General features: G+C 39.1%; 2 protein-coding genes across 2 annotated transcripts in view; one reads left to right on the top strand and one right to left on the bottom strand.

Moving 5' to 3' along the window:
* Window positions 1-4,669, top strand: part of stx17 (syntaxin 17) — a 15,074-nt gene extending 10,405 nt beyond the window's left edge. The window contains exons 6-7 of the mRNA XM_008432626.1: window positions 126-212; window positions 2,368-4,669. Of these exons, the coding sequence (XP_008430848.1) occupies window positions 126-212; window positions 2,368-2,613 (333 nt within the window). The 3' untranslated portion in view covers window positions 2,614-4,669. The remainder of the gene's footprint in view (window positions 1-125; window positions 213-2,367) is intronic.
* A 1,137-nt stretch (window positions 4,670-5,806) lies between these two features.
* Window positions 5,807-19,754, bottom strand: erp44 (endoplasmic reticulum protein 44). Its single transcript, XM_008432627.2, has 11 exons — window positions 19,581-19,754; window positions 15,493-15,565; window positions 14,517-14,556; window positions 14,194-14,309; window positions 11,682-11,866; window positions 11,477-11,592; window positions 11,216-11,390; window positions 10,927-11,038; window positions 10,686-10,827; window positions 6,390-6,492; window positions 5,807-6,306 (listed from the first exon to the last, which is right to left on the bottom strand). The coding sequence occupies exons 1-11, from the start codon at window positions 19,638-19,640 to the stop codon at window positions 6,199-6,201; spliced, it is 1,230 nt and encodes a 409-aa protein (XP_008430849.1). The 5' UTR covers window positions 19,641-19,754; the 3' UTR covers window positions 5,807-6,198.
* Between the last annotated feature and the right edge of the window lies 1 nt (window position 19,755).

Here is a 19,755-nt window from a genome sequence, read left to right as displayed (position 1 = left end):
GTGTGTGTGTGTGTGTGTGTGTGTGTGTGTGTGTGTGTGTGTGTGTGTGTGTGTGTGTGTGTGTGTGTGTGTGTCAGTGCACCTTGGAATATGAGTGTGTGCTAACGTGCTTCTCCGTGCTCCAGACCCAGCAGGAGAAGATTGACAGCATAGAGGACAACGTCAACACAGCCGCGGTCAACGTGGAGGAGGGGACCAGGAGCCTGGGGAAGGTGGGTGTTTATGTATCTGTGTGTTTATGTTCCGAAGATCCCCCTGTGTGAGTGTGTGTGTGGTGTTTGGGAGATCGATGGCACTTTGCCTCCCAGCCATTCCACTGCGTTTGTCCCCATCGATCCCTTCCAATATGGAGGAAAGCTGCAATTAAGGAAATAGAGAGAGAGGAGAGGGAGAAGACGTTGGATAAGGTGAGCAAGGATGACACACCCACATGTTGGTGTGTGTGCGTGGGGGTGTGTGTGTGTGTGTGTTAGATTTAAATAAATATGTTGTCATTTCCCAGTTCAGCTACATTAACCTGCAATATAAATCAGGGGACAAGTCACTGACCCTTATATGTATTACACACGTCAAATATTGAGATTTTTCTCTTTATTATCCAGAATGTATCAATTTTTTTATTTTTATTTTGTCCCTGTTGAAGTATTTATTTTAAATCAAAGATATAAAAACAGAAGAACATTCCTGTATTTCCTCTCAAGTAAAACTTTCTTTTAAAGTTTTGAGTCGCTCGTCATCTGAGGGATTTGTTTAACGACCATTTTTTTGTTACATACATTAAAGTTACAAATATGAGAAGTTATTAGTGTAATGCTCTTTGAAATTAACAAAATAAATGTGGCACAGCATAGCTTCCCCGTTAAAGATGTGCAGGAAACTTGAGATTAAATGAATCTTCTATTATTGTAACATAATCTCATATAGAAAAATGTTCTCTTAGCTTTCCCGTTTTGCAGAGTGGCTAGGAGAACAGGAATCTGTGTCGCCTCTCATCTACATGAGCGTTAACTCAAAGTAAAGTCGCCAGTTCGATTCCCGACCCGGCCCTTTAAAACATGCTCGTCTCTCTTTGCCTTTTCCTTGTCAGACTAGCAATAAATAAAGACTACTGATGACTACAAATTCCTAAACATAATAATAAAAATAACTGTTTAGTTGTATTTATTTCCATATTTATTCAATATTGTTTCCCGGTTTTTGTTAAACTTTTCCAGTGTGAGATTATGCTGCTGTAATAAAAGTTTCAAGTTGTTTTTTTTTTCTTTTTTTACTCTTTTTTTTTTTTTTAGCCGGGGTGCCAATAGCTGAGGGTTGTTTCATTAAATTTAGGTTTTGGCATTTTTTGTTTTGGCTTTGTATGGGTAATGAGTTGATGAGATTTGAGCCACTGCTTGAATGTAGTCCACATTTAGAGAAAAAAAAAAAAAAAAAAGAAACTCGAGTCTTAAACATCCAGCAGGTCAAGTTAACAGTGTTGTTTCAGTAGCGGTTTGGTTCTTTTTATACACCCGCCAATAGTACACTGAACTTCTGAGAAAAACCCCCAAAAATGTGTCTGTGGTGGGTTTTTAATAACAGCTGGGAACATTTTAAATGTAACTTATGGCTGGATGTAATAAAATAAAGCATTACGCTTAATTTGGTTGTTTAAAAAGAAATTTAGCAGAATGAGAGGACAAACAAACTCCCACCTGCTGTGAGACGGGTTGGTGGGTGAGCAGATGAAACAGATGAGAAGGGTGTCAGATGTTTTAACGTGTTTGAAAGCTTGTAATCTGTAATCGGGTCAAACACGTATCACACACACACACACACACAGATATATATATATATATCTACAACCCGCTCATTTCCTCCTTCCTCCACAACTTCTATAGCCAGAGTCCTTTTAACTTAGCTCAGATGAAATTAAAATTTCCTCGACTGCCACAGGGATGTGGACAAGCAATGCTGGCTTTTGAACTAGATTAATTTAATGTTGAGTGTTAATCAAGTGAGTGTCCGTGTGTGTGTGTGTGTATGTGTGTGGGAGGATGGTCAGAGAATCAATCATTAATTGCCATCAGCAAAAAGCACCTTCCACTCTGATGATAACCACTGTAATAACACGTGTCCCCACATCTCTCTGATTTCTCCTAAATGAAGATAATAAAAAGGCTTTGATGCGTCCGTTTACATTTGCACATGCAGGCTTGTTTGTATTTTTATTTTTTTACTTCGGCTTCAACTTTGCGCGCGGATTGATGAGGTGATCATGAAAGGGCAGACGCCTGCTCGCCCTGTCGCAGGCTGCCTTTAAGCCACAAAGTCCCGGCGCCTCCAAAGGTAAATTAAACCGGAGCGTATCTCTTCTTCATGTCTCTCCAGGTGGCGGGCTACAAGCTGGCGGTGCTGCCTGTCGCCGGGGCGCTGCTGGGCGGCGTGTTGGGAGGCCCTCTCGGCCTGCTGGCCGGGTTCAAAGCTGCCGGGGTGGCTGCTGCCGTGGGAGGGGGCGCCCTGGGCTTCGCGGGCGGCAGCCTGGTCCGAAAACACCGCCGAGCTCAAGTGGACCAGCAGATGAGTCGACTGACGGCGCCGGCGGCAGAAGAACCGGAGAAAAATAAGGACAAGTGAAGCTCTTCTGTGTGGACTGACTGACCTGGACCTGTGGGTTCTGAGGAGACTGAGCGCTAGACAATGTGTGCACTTTGTTGAACGGGTGTTTAAAAACTGCCTTAATTACGACCTGCAGACCTGCTCAGGAGGTTCTGCATCAGGACGACTCCGACACTTTAATCGTCTTAATGGTTCACGTTTCTCCAGGTTGGGTTGAAGTACAAAAGAAATCAAATGCGATGACTTCCTGAAAGCATGAAAAGGAGCACAAATTCAAACTTTTCCCCATACATGCACACATACAGGCTCAAATATATGCTTACACCTCCACTAAAATTTTAAAGTCTTTTCTCAACCACAGCAGGAGTGTCCAAGATGACCCCATTTAGACGACATCATTTTCTTACAATGGGAGATGTTACGTACAACACAAAGTATTAAAGTGTGGTAGTAGTAGACGACCTTTTACAGAAAGGTCGACTTCGCTGCAGCCAAATCAGCTGCTTTTATCTAATTTATTAAACTTGGCTAAGTATAGCGTGCGTTTTGACAGAAAGAGATCCAAATCCTTTTCTTATAATCGAGAATAAATTTGTTTATTCGAGCCAAAAGTATCTAAAAACTAGATGCCTTTCTTTTAAGACAGCAAAGGCACAAAATCCTTTCTGTTTTTGATCTATGATAAATTTTCTACCAAACAAAACAAAACAAACAAGAAATGAACGACTTTATTTGCTTGATTTTAGTAAGTTTGGACACCCCTGAACTGCAAGGATACGTCATCCTCGAGGTTTTTGTCACATCTTCAAGCTTCTTGTTTGCTTGGAAATTATACCAAACCCTGATGTTGGAATGGATAAAACTTTAACCCACTAGGACACTCTTCCCCAAAGCTGACCTTAATATTGTTTGTAATATCTGAACTACGCTTTAAAATCACATCACTGACAAGAAACTAAATTATTTGAGCGACCTCTACAGGTTCAGCCAAGAAGAATTATCCAATTTTCTGCTCAAATTACCTCAAAACCTTGTTCATAGTTCTCTGTGGTCAAAGTGCATTTGACAAAATGTTGGTGGAGGTATGTATAATTTTGACCCTTTATGAATTAGGGGGAAATTAACAATAAAATTAAAACGTTTCTAATCTTTCCAAGAGCAGCTCAGATGGTGAGACTGTAAAAATCTTCAGGTGTGAATGGTTTCTTTGGCAATATTTACTGCAAGCACTACAGCTTATACTTGTTCCAGTTCGTTTTTCTTATTCAAAATGTGAAAATGTGGCCTTTTGTGAGAGAATCATCTGAGGTCGAAACATTTTGTGCCAATGCATCACTGTTGAAGGCAAATGAAAGCCTCGTCTCTTCCTTTTTTTCATCTGCAGGGTTTCTACGTCGTCTATTCTTCTGTGTTTTCGTGAACAGCTAATGATAAATTTAAGTAATAATTCTCATATTTATGCAGCAACGTATCACTAACGGTGCCAAAGTCCAGACCACTTCAGACCGGAGTGTGTGAAGTTGTTGTATAGAGATACTACTGTTGCCAAATAAAATATTTCTTTTTAGCAAAGATGTTGTTCATTGACAGAAATAACGGATGAAGTTGCCATTATTTTTGTTGGATGTATTTTAGCTGATCTAGCAAAATATATTGAGTGACCGCCCAGCATGATGCTGCCACTACTGGGTATTTAGTTGGGCTTTATGTGTTTTAGGTTTAACATATTTTAGAATATTTTTTAAATTGTGTTGTAAGGAAAACAAAATATAAATATCCAAGGATAATTCTCATAATTTCATGATCAATATCAGGTAAGTTTGTACCTCCTGCTGCAATACGGTCATTAATTTAAAAACATTTTTAAATCAACTTTGATTTAAATTTTTGTTTTCAATGTATGCATTTTGTTTGTTGAAGCACTTTATGATTTTTATCTTGACAGCTGCTACATAGTTTCACTAACTAGCAGGAATAATGGAGTTCAGACAAACACAAATCTGTAAAATGTTTTTTATTCTTTTTTTTTGTTCTCCTTCACCTCTGAGATGAGCAATTAAAAAATGGCATCAGACTTCCCCATCCCCCCCCATTTGTTGCTTTGTATGCAGGCTGATATGTCACTATGCAGGTCCAAAATGGGAGGACAGGACACACAACACAAATGAGTCCCCAAACACGTCCAAGTCCAACGTCTTGATTCCCAGAAATCAAGAACAGTACGAAAACCTTACAGAGGTATAAAGAGACTGAAACCGGATTTAAAAATCAGAAAAACTGGTAGAAAGTAGCAGGCTTCATTTTCACCGCTTGGGTTTTTCCCCTTAAAACACTTGGGAGAGTCGTAGTGTTTTTGTCCCCAGCATGAAGACGCAGACAACAAAAACAGGAGTTACATAAATTAATGATGATGAAGATCGTCTAGGAACATTTTTGTAATCGTTTTCCCCGAGTCATTAGAAAATAATTCATTTCATTCTTTACAGTTTAGTACCTCAGCAACAAACTAGGCTTTCGTTTTAAGTTCAACTCAGATTGATCTCTGATTATTGACATTTTTTTTAGTAGGTTTGAAGGAAGAGCTTTAACCAGAGGCACTCTGGGACAGAGAGGTCTCCCCACAGCATAATGCTGCCACTACCAGCACTTTGAAATGGGGATTATGTGTTTTAGGTGTTCAGAAAATAATGTTAAAAATCTCTCAGTCAAGCTTTTTAGGAATTGTGGCGTTACTGATGACGGATAACCCCTCCCACTCCCACTGTGGCACCGCATAGTAAAAAGTAAAACATAAAAATATCCGAGGAGCATTTGAGGAGACGTCATAATCCAGAGCCAGAACACAAACAGTACCAGAGAGAGAAGGGTTGTATCCCAGAAGGATGGAACAGCTCAGTCGCTCGTCTCGATTAGAAATGTTGCTACTCTTAGAAAGGCGTCTCTCCCCCCCACAGTCTAAGTAATGAGGAGACACTGAAATAAAGCTATTTTAAACAGGCATAATGTTTTAACATGTGCTCTACAAATGAATTAGACAGGAGTTGGTCATGGTGGAGATGCAGCCATGAGGTTAATGAGATTACAGGAGCATCTTGCATCGAGACAGGCTGAACTGGAATAACCCACAGATAAGAACCGCACAACTGGAGTGAGGACACGGTTTGACGCTCAGAGCTGAGAAACAGCGTGATGACAAAGAGACTACATAAAATAAAGAAAACTCTGCATTTAATTTAGACCAACATTGTGATTCCAATGTAGCACAAAACATATTTACAACCTCCAAAGAAATAAAAGTAAACTTCTCTTTTGATGTCCTAAATGCCCCAGATCCCCGCCCACACACGTTTTCTTCTTCATTCCCCCGTTCTCCTAAATCAAAATAAAAATTGCATGACAAACAGTTATGAAAATATAGGCTACTCCAACATTATGTTATGGGCCGCTCTCTCCTTGTTCTTCTTTTTGTCGTCCTCCTTCTCCGATTTTCCAGTAAGGGTGTTGGGTGTTACTCTTCTGTCCCGCTGGCCTGTCCCAACCCTGACCCCTCCCTGACCCCGGGGCGTGGCATTGAGTCTCAGGATCCCTGCAGGGCTGCTTAGGTCACAGCTCGTCGCGGTCCCGTCTGAGGATGGTGTAGCGGGTCTCGCTAGGTGCCAGCTTCTGGAACGAGCTCTCTGGAGGGTTGCTGGCCACCTCTTTCTCCGCCTCCTGAGAACAATAGTCAAGATTGAACTGAAACTGCAGCATTTCATAATAAAAGCGGATTTCCTGTGGATAAACCGGTGGCCGACCTGTCCAGGTGTGCTGTCTGTGGGGTCAGGACCGTGGTGAAACTCTCTGTGAAGCTTTCCGGAGTGAAGATCCAAAACAAACTGTTTTAGCTTCCCAGGAATACTGAGGGGGAAAAAAATTTTAATAAAGTGAAACAAACCAACAAAATTGGCTTAATGGAAATCGTTTACTATCGGTATGAAGTCAAAGATTCATATTTCTCTAAATCCTGTTTCCAAATCTCTTTGATTCATCTTTAAAGGATAAATGCAAAGTTTTATCATAAATTTATGACAAATATTTACATAGCAGTCAGGCTTTAAATATGAAACGTAGAAAAAGAAAAGCTGGAAGAGAGAAATCAGAGAAAGAAGGATGAATGGATGGACAAAGACGAATCAGATTAATGACTAATTGTTTGAATGGATGGATGGATAAACTTCATAGATTTCAAATGGTAATTACAGTGGGGCAAAAAAGTATTTAGTCAGCCACCAATTGTGCAAGTTCTCCCACTTAAAAAGATGAGAGAGGCCTGTAATTTTCATCATAGATGTACCTCAACTATGAGAGACAAAAGGAGAACAAAAATCCAGAAAATCAAATTTTTTGATTTTTAAAGAATTTATTTGCAAAATATGGTGGAAAATAAGTATTTGGTCAATAACAAAAGTTCATCTCAATACTTTGCTATATACCCTTTGTTGGCAATGACAGAGATCAAACGTTTTCTGTAAGTCTTCACAAGGTTYTCACACACTGTTGSTGGTATTTTGGCCCATTCCTCCATGCAGATCTTCTCTAGAGCTGTGATGTTCTGGGGCBGTCGCTGGACAACACRGACTTTCAACTCCCTCCACAGATTTTCTATGGGGTTGACATCTGGAGACTGGCTAGGCCACTCCAGGACCTTGAAATGCTTCTTACGAAGCCACTCCTTCGTTACCCGGGTGATGTGTTTGGGATCATCGTCCTGCTGAAAGACCCAGCCACGTTTCACCTTCAATGCCCTTGTTGATGGAAGGAGGTTTTCACTCAAAATGTGACGATACATGGCCCCATTCATTCTTTCCTTTACACTGATTAGTCGTCCTGGTCGCTTGGCAGAAAAACAGCCCTAAAGCATGATGTTTCCACCCCCATGCTTCACAGTAGGCATGATGTTCTTTGGATGCAACTCAGCATTCATTCTCCTCCAAACACGACAAGTAGAGTTTTGACCAAAAAGTTCTACTTTGGTTTCATCTGACCATATGATATTCTCCCAGTCATCTTCTGGATCATCCAAATGCTCTCTAGCAAACTTGAGACGGGCCTTGACATGTACTGGCTTAAGCAGGGGGACACGTCTGGCACTGCAGGTTTGAGTCCCTGGCGGCGTAGTGTGTTACTGATGGTAGCCTTTGTTACTTTGGTCCCAGCTCTCTGCAGGTCATTCACTAGGTTCCCCCATGTGGTTCTGGATTTTTGCTCACCGTTCTTGTGATCATTTTGACCCCACGGGGTGTGATCTTGCGTGGAGCCCCAGATTGAGGGAGATTATCAGTGGTSTTGTATGTGTTCCATTTTCTAATAATTGATCCCACAGTTGATTTCTTTACACCAAGCTGTTTACCTATTGCAGATTCAGTATTCCCAGCTAGGTGCAGGTTTATAATTTTGTTTCAGGTGTCCTTTGACAGCTCTCTAGTTTTGGCCATGGTGGAGTTCATAGTGTGACTGTTTGAGGTTGTGGACAGGTGTGTTTTATACTGATAACGAGTTCAAATAGGTGCCATTAATACAGGTAGCAAGTGGAGGACAGAGGAGCCTCTTACAGAAGAAGTTACACGGCTGTGAGAGCCTGAAATCTTGCTTGTTTGTAGCTGACCAAATACTTATTTTCCACCATATATTGCCAATAAATTCTTTAAAAATCAGAAAATGTGATTTTCTGGATTTTTTTTTCTCCTTTTGTCTCATAGTTGAGGTATATATCTTTGATGAAAATTACAGGCCTCTCTCATCTTTTTAAGTGGAAGAACTTGCACAATTGGTGGCTGACTAAATACTTTTTTGCCCCACTGTAAATGCAACATCAATTTAGTAAGTTGTATGATATTGTTTGTCACGTGGGCCAAAATCATCAGCTCAAAAGTAATTATTGTGGGCAAAAAATATCCTTTTCAAAAACTAATCACCACTAATATTGGTGATTATTAGTGTTTATCAATTTTTTGTTTTCCTAGAGGAAACGGATTGTAAATCCAAAGATTCAAAAGGTTTTTGCAACTTTTTCTAATCAACTTAAAGGCATCCAGTTTGTTTATTACTTTGGGCTTGAATGAAGAAAACAGAATAAATATTTTCTCAGCAATAAAAACAGGATCTTGGTCAGTCTTCATTTGGAAACACTTGCTGTATTTAGCCAAGTTTCAGTGCAGCAGTTAAAATCAGATATTTGTCCACTAAGGTGTATCTTAGAGCTCAAGTCAATGAGAAGATGTGGTTCTATTTACCATAAAAATACAAGGAAACCAAAAACCTTGGGAAATACAATCACTTTGTGTCACACCTAACATTTATATAAACAGATTTTAATTCAAAAGTCATAGTTTGTGCCCTTATTGAATTATTAAGTTGTGGTGAGGGGGACGCATAAAATCAGTCCACACTTGAATAAATAAGGAATAAAGTCTGGAAATAAAACAATTTCTCCATTTTTAAGATTATTTCTCTACACATGTCCAACGGTGGAGCTACGAAGCTGGTCGGCGAGAAGAGACGCCACGAGACAAAGCAGCCGACGAGTCCCGTTGAAGCATGAAAAGAAATCTAATCTGGTTTATGAATTGATCCGAGTGATGGGGGGTCGTGTGCTGGTGCCACATCAAACTCACCAGTGTGACACATCAGGACACACATAAACAAACATGTATATATAACATACTGTGTGCTAATGTAATTACAGGCTGTGTGCATCACATGCAGTGCTGATGTGATGTAATTAGGTTGTGAAGGAGCTAGTAAAGTCCTCCAGGCTACTGTCTATCTGATCAGAGCCTGATTGTGGGGGTGCGTGGGGGACCAGAATAAATAAGATTAAATTAGATTAGACTGGATTAGTTTAGCACTTATTGCACGTGCCAAATCATGTCACATTAGCTCCGGTGTCCTGGCCCATTCATAAAGGACAGATTTTAGGAGGTGTGGCATTTATCTGCTGTTCAGCAGTTTGTGTGTGTCTGTGTGTGTGTGTGTGCGTGCGTGCGTGTGTGTGTGTGTGTGTGTGTGTGTGTGTGTGTGTGTCTGTGTGTGTGTGCGTGTGTGTTTTTTAGACAAAATTCATTTGATCATGAACGGATCTCATTATGAACAATTACACGCGCAGGTGAATGATACATCACACAACTCATCATCAGTCAGAACTATTCAAAGGAATGTTTCCCACCGCATATAAAACAAGATTTATTTAACAATTACAAGTACCATTTAAGCCAAATTTCATTAACTTATATTAGAGATGCACCAACCAGAAAGTTTTGATTGATTTCAGACCTCCAGTTTTTGGAAAGCTCTGGCCTGTCCATACACATTTTTAAAAAAGAAATCCAATTAAAATATTATTTGGTTATTGACTATTCATATTAGAAGAAGAAGAAGTGATGTCACACTGTATGTGAGCGGGAGGAAATGCTGTAAAACAGAATTTTTAAATTCTTATCTTAAGAAACTAAAAACACGAGATCACATTTGAAGCTTTTTATGCAAACCATGCTCAGCTCGCTTTGCCTCAGAAGTTGGCGTTATGATCACAAACGCACACACGCACGAGTTCAGGGCGTTAGAAAAACAATGAAATTTGCTAATTGTCAGGGTTAGGATTAACTAGAGGTTGGTAAGTACAATGCTTTAATAGGATGCAAATTTTCACAATAAATTGTTTTCATTTGCAACTTTCACTACGCTTCAGCCTGAGCTGCAGACATATTGGATTTTTGAGTTTGACTGGATGCACAGATGCTGATCCAGTCAAAGATCTCTGAACAGAACTGAGGTCAGTATCCAGTGCAGCTGCAGAGAGTTGAAAACATAAGGAGAGTTGAAGGTATAAACTTCTATTTGCATCTCAATCACAAACAACTTTTGTGATTGAAGACATAAAACTGAGATAAAAAGCAAATGGCACTCAAACTGAAAATCTTGCAAAAATTGATTTCCAATTTCCTGTAAAAATAAATACACTTGATAATATCTGCTGATCTATGGAGGAAGAGTTCAGGATGCAGTGAAAGGCAAGAAACTTTTGGATTATTTGAAATGACTCAAGTACTTACGTGAGGTCTTTGAAATCAGGAAAGACATACATGTGCCTGAACGAGTCTATGGCAATGACGGGACAGTCAGCCGGAGTTTTCTGGATATGGAGCAGAGGGTGGCGGAACTTATCGCAGTCCGCATGAAGGAAGTTTATCGACCCTGGCGGAGATGCAAATGTGTCAAGAACACCATCTTTGCGTACAGTAAGTCGTGACTGATTAAAATCTAAATTGGTAACATCTTCTAAATGCTGCCTACCTTTCTCACTGATGAGCTGTCGAGTTACTTCACTCTGGAATTTATCTAAACTTAAAGAGTCTTCTTTAAGATGGAACAAGATGAGGAAGGGAAGTCCTTCTTCGGTCAGCTCCTGGAAATCACGCACACAAAAAGCATCAGTGTATGGGTCAACAACTGAATGGACGCCTGATTTCCCTTTCAGGACAGATTTTGGTGTAACCCGACACATGCGTCCATATTTATCAGAACAAGTGCCAACATGAATCGTTTCTAGAAAATATTCAACAGAAAAACGAGGTAAACAAACCTCCCCGTTTTCAAAGGTGATCTCCCGAACTAGAGGCACACACTTGTCCTGCACCCAGGTGTACGTCAGGTCAAAGTTGGAGAGGGAGCCGAGGTAGACCAGTTCAGGGGCGCCCTCGCCCACGGGCCTGTAGATGACGCTGTCTCCGCTGAAGCGCTCGGACGCCGACACGGCCCTGGATGGACAGAGGTCAAGAGCAAACATGTAAGTAAACATTCAGTGAGAATCTGTGCAGCTGTAGAAATGGCGGTGAGCTCTCACCCAAACGCAGCGGAGAAGGTGCAGTCGTCTCTGAGGATGTTGGCAACTTTTTCATATGTGTGGTAGTTATCAGAGTCCTTTTGTTCAAAGTACCCGATAATGTTTCTTTTGCTTCTCTGTTGAGTTGAAGCGCAGAGTGTTAAATGATCATCCTGTGTGATTTAATTCAGTCATAAATGTTTACATGTAATTAGACATCACTCACATCTATAGTATTGACCTCCTCCATTGAGTGTATCTCCTTCACAGGGTCGACCTGCTGCTGGCGGATAAAGTCAGCGATGGCGGTAACCGACCTCTGACCCCTGTACTCCCTCTTCATCATCATCCCGTTGCGGAACAACTTCAGCGTCGGATACTTGGTGATGCGGTAGCGCTGAGCTATGTCGGCTACACACAGGGGTTGTGGGGGGGAACAGGAGGAGTTAGGCAAATGAACCGATGAAGACCAAGATGCAGAGAGGAAAAAAAAACAACAACCACATGGAGATGAAGAGCAGAGCGGTGACAGAGACAGCAGTTAAACCAGAGTCTGAAAGCCCAGCCCTCAGTCAGCTCCCGGCTCTGATCTCCCACATGAAAGCAGCCCCCCCGCCAGGAGTAAATATTCTCGCTGCGCACACTGAATGAGTGTGTGTGTGCATGTGTGGCAGGTGTCAATCTCTCTGCAGGGTGTCTCTAAGCCTCCAGTCTTCACAGGATGCAGCAGTTTTGTCATTAGTCTTCAAACAGTTTGCAGGTCATCAATAATTCTCTTTAATTTGCTTTATCTCAAAAGGCTGAAGCTGGCAGCTTACGTGTGTGAGCTCTGGTGTGATGGGCATCTCCATGTGAACATGTGCATCAAATATAGAGTGTAGATGTGCACCTCTTTCCCTTCCCACATAAAGTTTGTTGAATTTTTGAGCATATTTTTGAGCATATACTCAAACAATATAAAGTGACCTATAATAAACACAGCGAGATCAGTAATACAAACGCAAATACGTTTTTTTACCATTTTAGCTAAAACTTGCAACCAAACTGAAACAAAAACTATATATATATATTTGATTTATTACATGCTTAAGATACTTTTTAAATATGCAAAGATCATAAGAGGTTGAGCTTCTAGTTATTCTTTAATATTTTTTCCTGAATGAATAACATACATTTATTAGGTTATAGCAGTCAAATGGCTCTGCAGTGGAGCTGCAAAGTCTTCATTTGTGTCTTAATGTAGCCGACTTCTTGCAGTCAGTGAGCACCTTGGTTAACATGCAGTGCATGTAAGTAAACATTCAGTGAGAAACTGTGCAGCTGTAGAAATGGCGGTGAGCTCAGACACAGCGGAGAAGGTGCAGTCGTCTGAGGATGTTGGCAACTTTTTCATATGTGTGGTAGTTATCAGAGTCCTTCACACTCTGATAACTAGACGTCACTTCACACCTACTTGCCAACTCAGCTCAACTCCCTTCTACTGACTAAACTGCATTTTTAAAGAATTAAGGTCATTTTAACGATTTTTATGTGAAGTTTCTGCAGTAATACTGTAGTACTTAGAAACTCTGGTACTTTTAGTGATGGTTATGGCTACTTTGAACTGTCAAATAAAGACCACTGTTCATACAAAAATAAAAACCTTTCATTACCAAAGGTAAAACATATCAGTTTTAGTTGGGGTATTTACCATGGTCCTGCATCCATATCAGAAGAGGATTTTTTTAACCAAGGTAAAAGGTAAGGTCATTTTATTTACATAACACATTTTCAGCAACTAGACCAGGACAGAGTTGTTGCAACTGAAACAATAGTTTCCATAAATAAAGGACAAACACTTCTTTTTTTTTTTTTAAAAAATGACACTTAACACAAGTGGCTTCTTCAAAACAATTCATCACATATCAAAACCAGCTATGCTTTAAATCCACAGATATTCAGACGAGTTCTAAAAGCTCAATTTCAGCGATTTCTCAAGACTTTCTGAGAGCTTTTTAGGTCCTTTATGACTAAATGTTAGACCAACTTAATTAAAATTAAATAACTTAAGTTTAAATTAGTACTTAATAATAACCAATCTGTATTATTGTATATTGCAACAAAATCTTTTGATTTAATTTGCTTAAACAAAGGTCTAAAAGACAGTTAAAGGGATTTCAGCGAAAGACACCCAAATCCCTCCGACTGAACCACAACAAACATACCAAATAAATGCTGTCTGTGCAATTGTAAGCAAAACAAATTAGAAAGACAGAATTTAAAAAAATTACCTGGGAAAAAGAAAACAATTAAATAAGCACCAAGTTTAAGACTTAGCGTAATTTCAGACCGGTTTTGGTAAATCTGGACAAATTCAGGACTTTTTTTTTTAACACCAAAATTTAAGATTTTTCAGTTTATGGCTTTTTAAAACTCAGCAGAAACTCTGTAAAGTCTTGACTTCACTTCTAATAAACTACTGCAAGTCTAGGACAAAACGCATGGCCGTCAAGAAGAAAGCTCAAAAACATGAAAACACTATTATTCAAAATATTTTCACAAAGTTTAGAATATTTTACCTATTCCGTTCTAACAAAACCCATTCTTTACATTAAACGTGCTCTACGCTGGCGCAGCATTCACTTTAACGATTACCGGTCATGCGCTTCTCACAGGAACGTTGCAAGTTGTATTTTTAGTAACATCTTGAACAAAGCTAGAGAACACACAAAATAGCAGGTAAGGAAAGTATTACTCACAATGTTGGTCACAGTCGACCCGAGCAAACACCACCTGCTTGGTATCAGGGAACTCCTCCCGCACGATGTTTGATGCCTCCTCAAAGATCGGATGGAGCATTTGACTAAATCTACACCTGCAGAGAGTTTAGATTTGGGTCCACTTTGCACAACTGGACATATTTCAGGTAAAAAAAATCGTAAAAAGGTCAGAAAATAAATCAAATGGTAAAGCTAGAAGAACTATTTTCTACCTGAGATGTAAAGCTTTGCAAAAACTCAATTTAAATGCAACAATAATACAAAAAGATCAAAAAGTATCAAAGAAAAAAAAAACAACTTACCAATCAGCGTAAAAGTTGACTAATGCTACCCCAGCATTATCTGCAAGAAAGACACAAAATCAATACATTTGATTTTGTGTTAATACATATTTATTATTACAGAAGAGGGGAATAAACTCCCCCACTACAAATATATATATATTTTTATTACATGAATAATAAAGTCTGACATAACATTTATTTATGACGTATAAGCCTAGCTTAACTTTAATCCAATCAGTTTATCCATTCAGTATTGCTGTTTTTCAGACTAGCCAATTCTCGTTTATGCTTCTGCAGAAAAGTTCATGGCTGGACATGTAGACCTGCCGTGATGGCACATTTAAATACCAATTTATACTAAATTGGCTATAAAATTTTTAAACTCTGGATGTTAATAGAAAACGTCAGTGCAGTCTTGCTCAAAAGCTTCCTAATTGGAGCATTTGAGACTATAGTGTTATTTTACAATGTTTTTGCTGTGTTAACAAAGGAAGTTATTTTATGACATTAATGGTTTGGCCGGATCAACAATTATAACACAATAAGGAGATTTTACTGTAGTCTTGTCCCCTTAAAAAGATATGTATATTCAAAATTGAAGCCTTTTCAATAAGCCAAGTATTTTGTTCTTTCAATAAAAACATATATTTATAGAAATATGACAATTATTGGTTTCTCTATATTATTATACACCGAAACAAAAATAGTAGGAGAGCAAGTACAAAAGTCGATATTACAAAAAACTTAAAGATAAAATTAAATGCCAGTGAAGGAAGTGAGAATGTTTCTTTTTTTTACCAACATTTATCTCCCTCGTCTACAGCTAGATAAAAAGAAAGACATGTTTCAAAATTTTCCATCCAAAATGGAAAATTTTGGATGGATCTTTACTTCAGAAATACACACAAAAGTGATAGCAATCTAAATACAATGGAGCAAATGGAGCAAAATGTCAAACTTGTTTCATCTAAATATATTAAATGTAATTTCTTACTCAGGACATCATCGATGTTGGATGAGTCCAGACTGATAATTTCTGCTTTCCCCGGAGTAGAGAGGCCCATCACCTAGAGACGAAACACAAACATCGTCAATTAAAATTGAGCACATCCACACAGCAGAAAAAATAAAAATAAAAAAATTGACACATATAGTTGGCTCAAGCAAACAGAACCTCCCACAAAGTAAATCAGAAACTGTAGCATTCGTGACTCTGGATTGATAACAGATTGTTACCCACATTGCATGGGGAAAACATTCACAGAGCTTCACCTTTTGTTATAATACAGCAGAAAATTATTTCCCCTCAAAATTCTATATACAATATCCCATCATAACAAATTCAATAAAATATAGTTTTATTCAATTTGATCTGCCAACTATTAATCAAGTACTTGATTAACACTTTATTGAACTACCTAGTGCGATGCTGCAACCATGGCACCTATTTTTGAGCATTTTCTACCATTATTCTTTGCTGGACCTCTTAAACTCCATCAGGTTGGATGGAAAATGACGATGCAGACATTTTTAGTCTGCTATAGCGAGGATCGATCAGGTAAAAGTCTGGGCTCTGGCTGGCTCACTCCATGACATTTACTAACTTCTTCAGAAGCCACTCCTTTTTAATGCTTGCTGTGGGCGTTGTCCTGTTGGAAAATGAACTTTCACCCCAATCTGAGGTCCACTGTACTCTGCAGCAGGTTATCCCCAAAGATGTCTCTGTGAATTGTTGCAGTTCAAACTAGTGTCCTGCTTTCTGCTGCCTGAGAACGTCCCACCGTGTGATGGGGTCACCACCATGCTTCACTGCTCACTGGGTGATGAGTGGTGCCTGAAAACAGGACGCCTGGCATTCAGGGCAAAGAGTTCAATCTTTGTTTCATATCCTAAGAGTCACTCAACTGCCATTTGGCAAACTGTCCTTTTATAGGTACAACTTTAAAAAAATATATACAATGTCAAGAAAATCAATTCAAGAATTTGGGAGGGCTTCACGAGTCGTGGACTAAAGCTGGAGTCAGCACATAAAGGCCACGATACTCAGGCAAAACCTGCAGAAAGCTACAAAGTGTCTTACTGGGCAAAAGAGAAAACAGGACTGCTGCTCAGAAGTCTAAAGTTTTTACAAATGCAAGAAAAGTTTGTATTTCATTTAGAAGTCAAGGTCGCAAAATGAGGAGGAATAACCTCAGAATGCATGGTGCTTGAACTTTCCACATTTAGTGATGACTGGGGCTGCCACTGAGCTTTCTGAAGTCCACACACTCCGCAGTCATGTCCCAGGAAATGATAGAGCACTTCAAGCCTCCATCTGCTGACAAGCTTTATCAAGATGGTGGTTTAATTTTGCAACAGGACGTAGCACCTGCTCACACTGACAAAGGTACCAAAAGCTGGATCAGGGACCTTGGTGTCACTGACTGGCTAGCAAACTGGGCTGACCTTCTGGTCATACATACATACAGAATCTAAGGAGTATCATCAGAAGGAAGACGAGAGACACCCGACCCAACAGTGCAGATAATCTGAAGGCTGCTATCAAAGTAATCTGGGTTTCCTGAACACATCCGCAGAACCACTGGCTGACTGCCTCCATACTTTCAAGAAGTCAGATATTTCTGTTTAAAGTATTATTTTAACTGACAAAGCAAAGACTATTTATACTTATCATTAACCTGGAATTTTCTTGTTTCATTTGTAATAAATTGGCAAACTTTCAAACAAATACTTTAAATTACTTCAGGAGGTAGTGTGAGCAGAATTTTTAGCTTTCCTGAGCGAAGCAATGTTTGACCAGAAATAAAAGAGGCATTCTATAGTAGCTGCCTTCCGTTTGACATCAATGTCTCTTATCTACCTCTAAAACAACCCCTTATATATTTAAACCAGAAGTTCAGGTTTTGAGACATGCAGGCTTATAATTAGAATATTCAACTTGGGAAAAACAATAAACAGAATGCCAGTCCCAGGGCTTAACCTTCACAGCTGCTACTATGTCAATTACGCAAAAAATGTGCTTTATATGGCTACTACGCTCTACAGTGCTTACATTCATGTCAAAAATGTTTTCACCGCTTTTCCATAAGTAACTGCAGGTCAAAACTTTAGCATTGTAGCAGTAGCAAGTATGCATCTAATGCTACACTACGTATTAAAGATAAGTCATGTCAAGGTTGTATATTGGGTGGGAACAAAACTATGTTAATTATAGTCATTTATGTATGAATGACTGCCTTTCTAAACTCTAAATCTTTTGGAGATAATGAGGGTAAAGGTCAAAAGAGCAAAGGTGTGCAGAAGGAGAACACACCACAGTGGTGTCACCTTTGCAATATCACACTTTAACACATTTTTTTCCTTTCCACCAAGTTCCCTTTTTCAGTTCATTTCAAGTTTATAATGCCGATCACTGTCATATCCACTTTAGTAGAAAAGTTCTATGACATGTCAAGACTTTAAAAATATGCTTAATGTATGAGGTGCTAGCCAAGATGACTAAAGATCCGCTTTAACCGGGATGTGAGAAGAACACTACCGCATTTAGAGCTGCATAAATATATTCATAAACAAACAAGTGGAAATGCCACTGTCATTTCCATAGGTCAATGTATAAAAGGAAGATTTAAATTACTCCTGTGTTACTAATTAATATCTAATCTGGTTTCTATGATCTACCCACAGGTTCTTGATGGGTATGAAAGCACACCAAGGTTGTAAAAAGTTGCAGTTTCAAAACCACTATAATTTTTCGTCATACTGTTCCTACAGCTTAAAAGTCTTTCTAATTGGATGTCAGAGAAATGGGTCGGTGAGCTCGGGGTTTCTTTAGCTGTCAAATTCATATATTAATGTAACTCCCCCACCTGCTGCTGCATACTCCTAATCAGTTAATCGAGAAAGAAAAAAACAATAAATAAAACACCTATACTTTTCTTGTCTTACAAGAAAAAGCTATTTGTGCATCTGAATATTCCACCTCTTACTCTTTCGTACAACTAGAAAAGGCACAGCAAGCTGTAAATCAGCTGAGTGCAGGTTAATTAGCCAGCTAATAATAGCTTGTTAAAATCAAAGTGTTACTCTGCTTGGAGCAGATTTAGACCCGTTTTTTAATTAAACCAAAGTCAATTTATTTTTATGTTTAAACTTTAGAACTAATAACATTTACAACAAAAATCTTTCAAGTTTTGAGACATGCAGGCTTCTAATTAGAATATTCAACTTGGAAAAACAATCAACATTATAATGGATAATCTAGTCAAAGTCAAATTAATCATTTTGCAGCTAAATAAAAAGCACTGATGGTGATTTTTTTTTCCCATTAGTGTCATTTTTAAAATTCATTGCAGATATAGTACAAGTCATAAAAACTTGCCTTTGTAATAAAATTATCTCCCCATTTCTGTATAATTTAATATTCAGGTTATTAGGAGCCACAAGTTTCTAAACTGCTATAACTCATTGACAATTTATTTCAAAATTTCATTGCTGATCGCTTCTGACTTCACAGAATGCCATAAGACACCTGCAGACTCACAAACTGCCACATTCGCCGTGGTTAAACCCATCAAACCATAGGTCTCTTCAGCTCAGAGAGAAGTTTTCATTTCAGGGCCAAACTAAGCTTCCCTTTAGTTCCGGGTTGTCGGCCAATGAGAATGAGCCACAACAGAGGAATTTACCAACCGGCGAGCATCATTCAGAGACACATATATACCGACAGGAAAAGTACGACAATAACTTTGTGCAGTAAAACAAAAACACATGCTTAACCCGTTTAAACAGTAAGGCAACCAATAAACTTCCAAAACCGTAGTAGCAATTAGCAGTGACTTCACTGCAATTAATAGATAAGAGTAGGTAGCACCTACTGCTAACTATTCTATTGCTCATTCAGCAAAATTGACCAAAATTTCAACTTTATCACCACATTTTAAATTTTAATAAACACGCCTCTTATATTTTAACATGAATTGAAGCTTTTAATGGGAGTACAGTTGATCAGGGAGCAGAATTTAGCTAACATTAGCTCCATCTGTTAGTGACCGTACTGTCCCCGGCTGCAAAACAGACGCTTACCAGCAATATAACAGCGGCGAAACGGATATCCAGAGATGGAGATATTGCGAACAGTTTCATTGTATGCTGTGGTTATTGGAGGAGGTGGTGTTGTTCAGCCTTCCCGGTCAGTCTCGACGCCGCTCTTCTCTGTAGCAGGAAACAAACGGCGAACAGAACTCACGGTGACCACGGA

This window comes from Poecilia reticulata, linkage group LG16, assembly GCF_000633615.1.
Source record: "Poecilia reticulata strain Guanapo linkage group LG16, Guppy_female_1.0+MT, whole genome shotgun sequence".
NCBI lineage: Eukaryota > Metazoa > Chordata > Actinopteri > Cyprinodontiformes > Poeciliidae > Poecilia > Poecilia reticulata.
This window is presented reverse-complemented; position numbering and strand designations above follow the sequence as displayed.

Bases quoted from the DNA above. Each gene is read 5' to 3' on its own strand.
- erp44 (XM_008432627.2), bottom strand. From the start codon at position 19,640: ATGAAACTGTTCGCAATATCTCCATCTCTGGATATCCGTTTCGCCGCT. The intron at 15,566-19,580 runs GTAAGCGTCTGT...TTTCGTCTCTAG, and splicing joins TCGCCGCTGTTATATTGCTG to GTGATGGGCCTCTCTACTCC. The intron at 14,557-15,492 runs GTAAGAAATTAC...TCTTTCTTGCAG, and splicing joins CAACATCGATGATGTCCTGA to ATAATGCTGGGGTAGCATTA.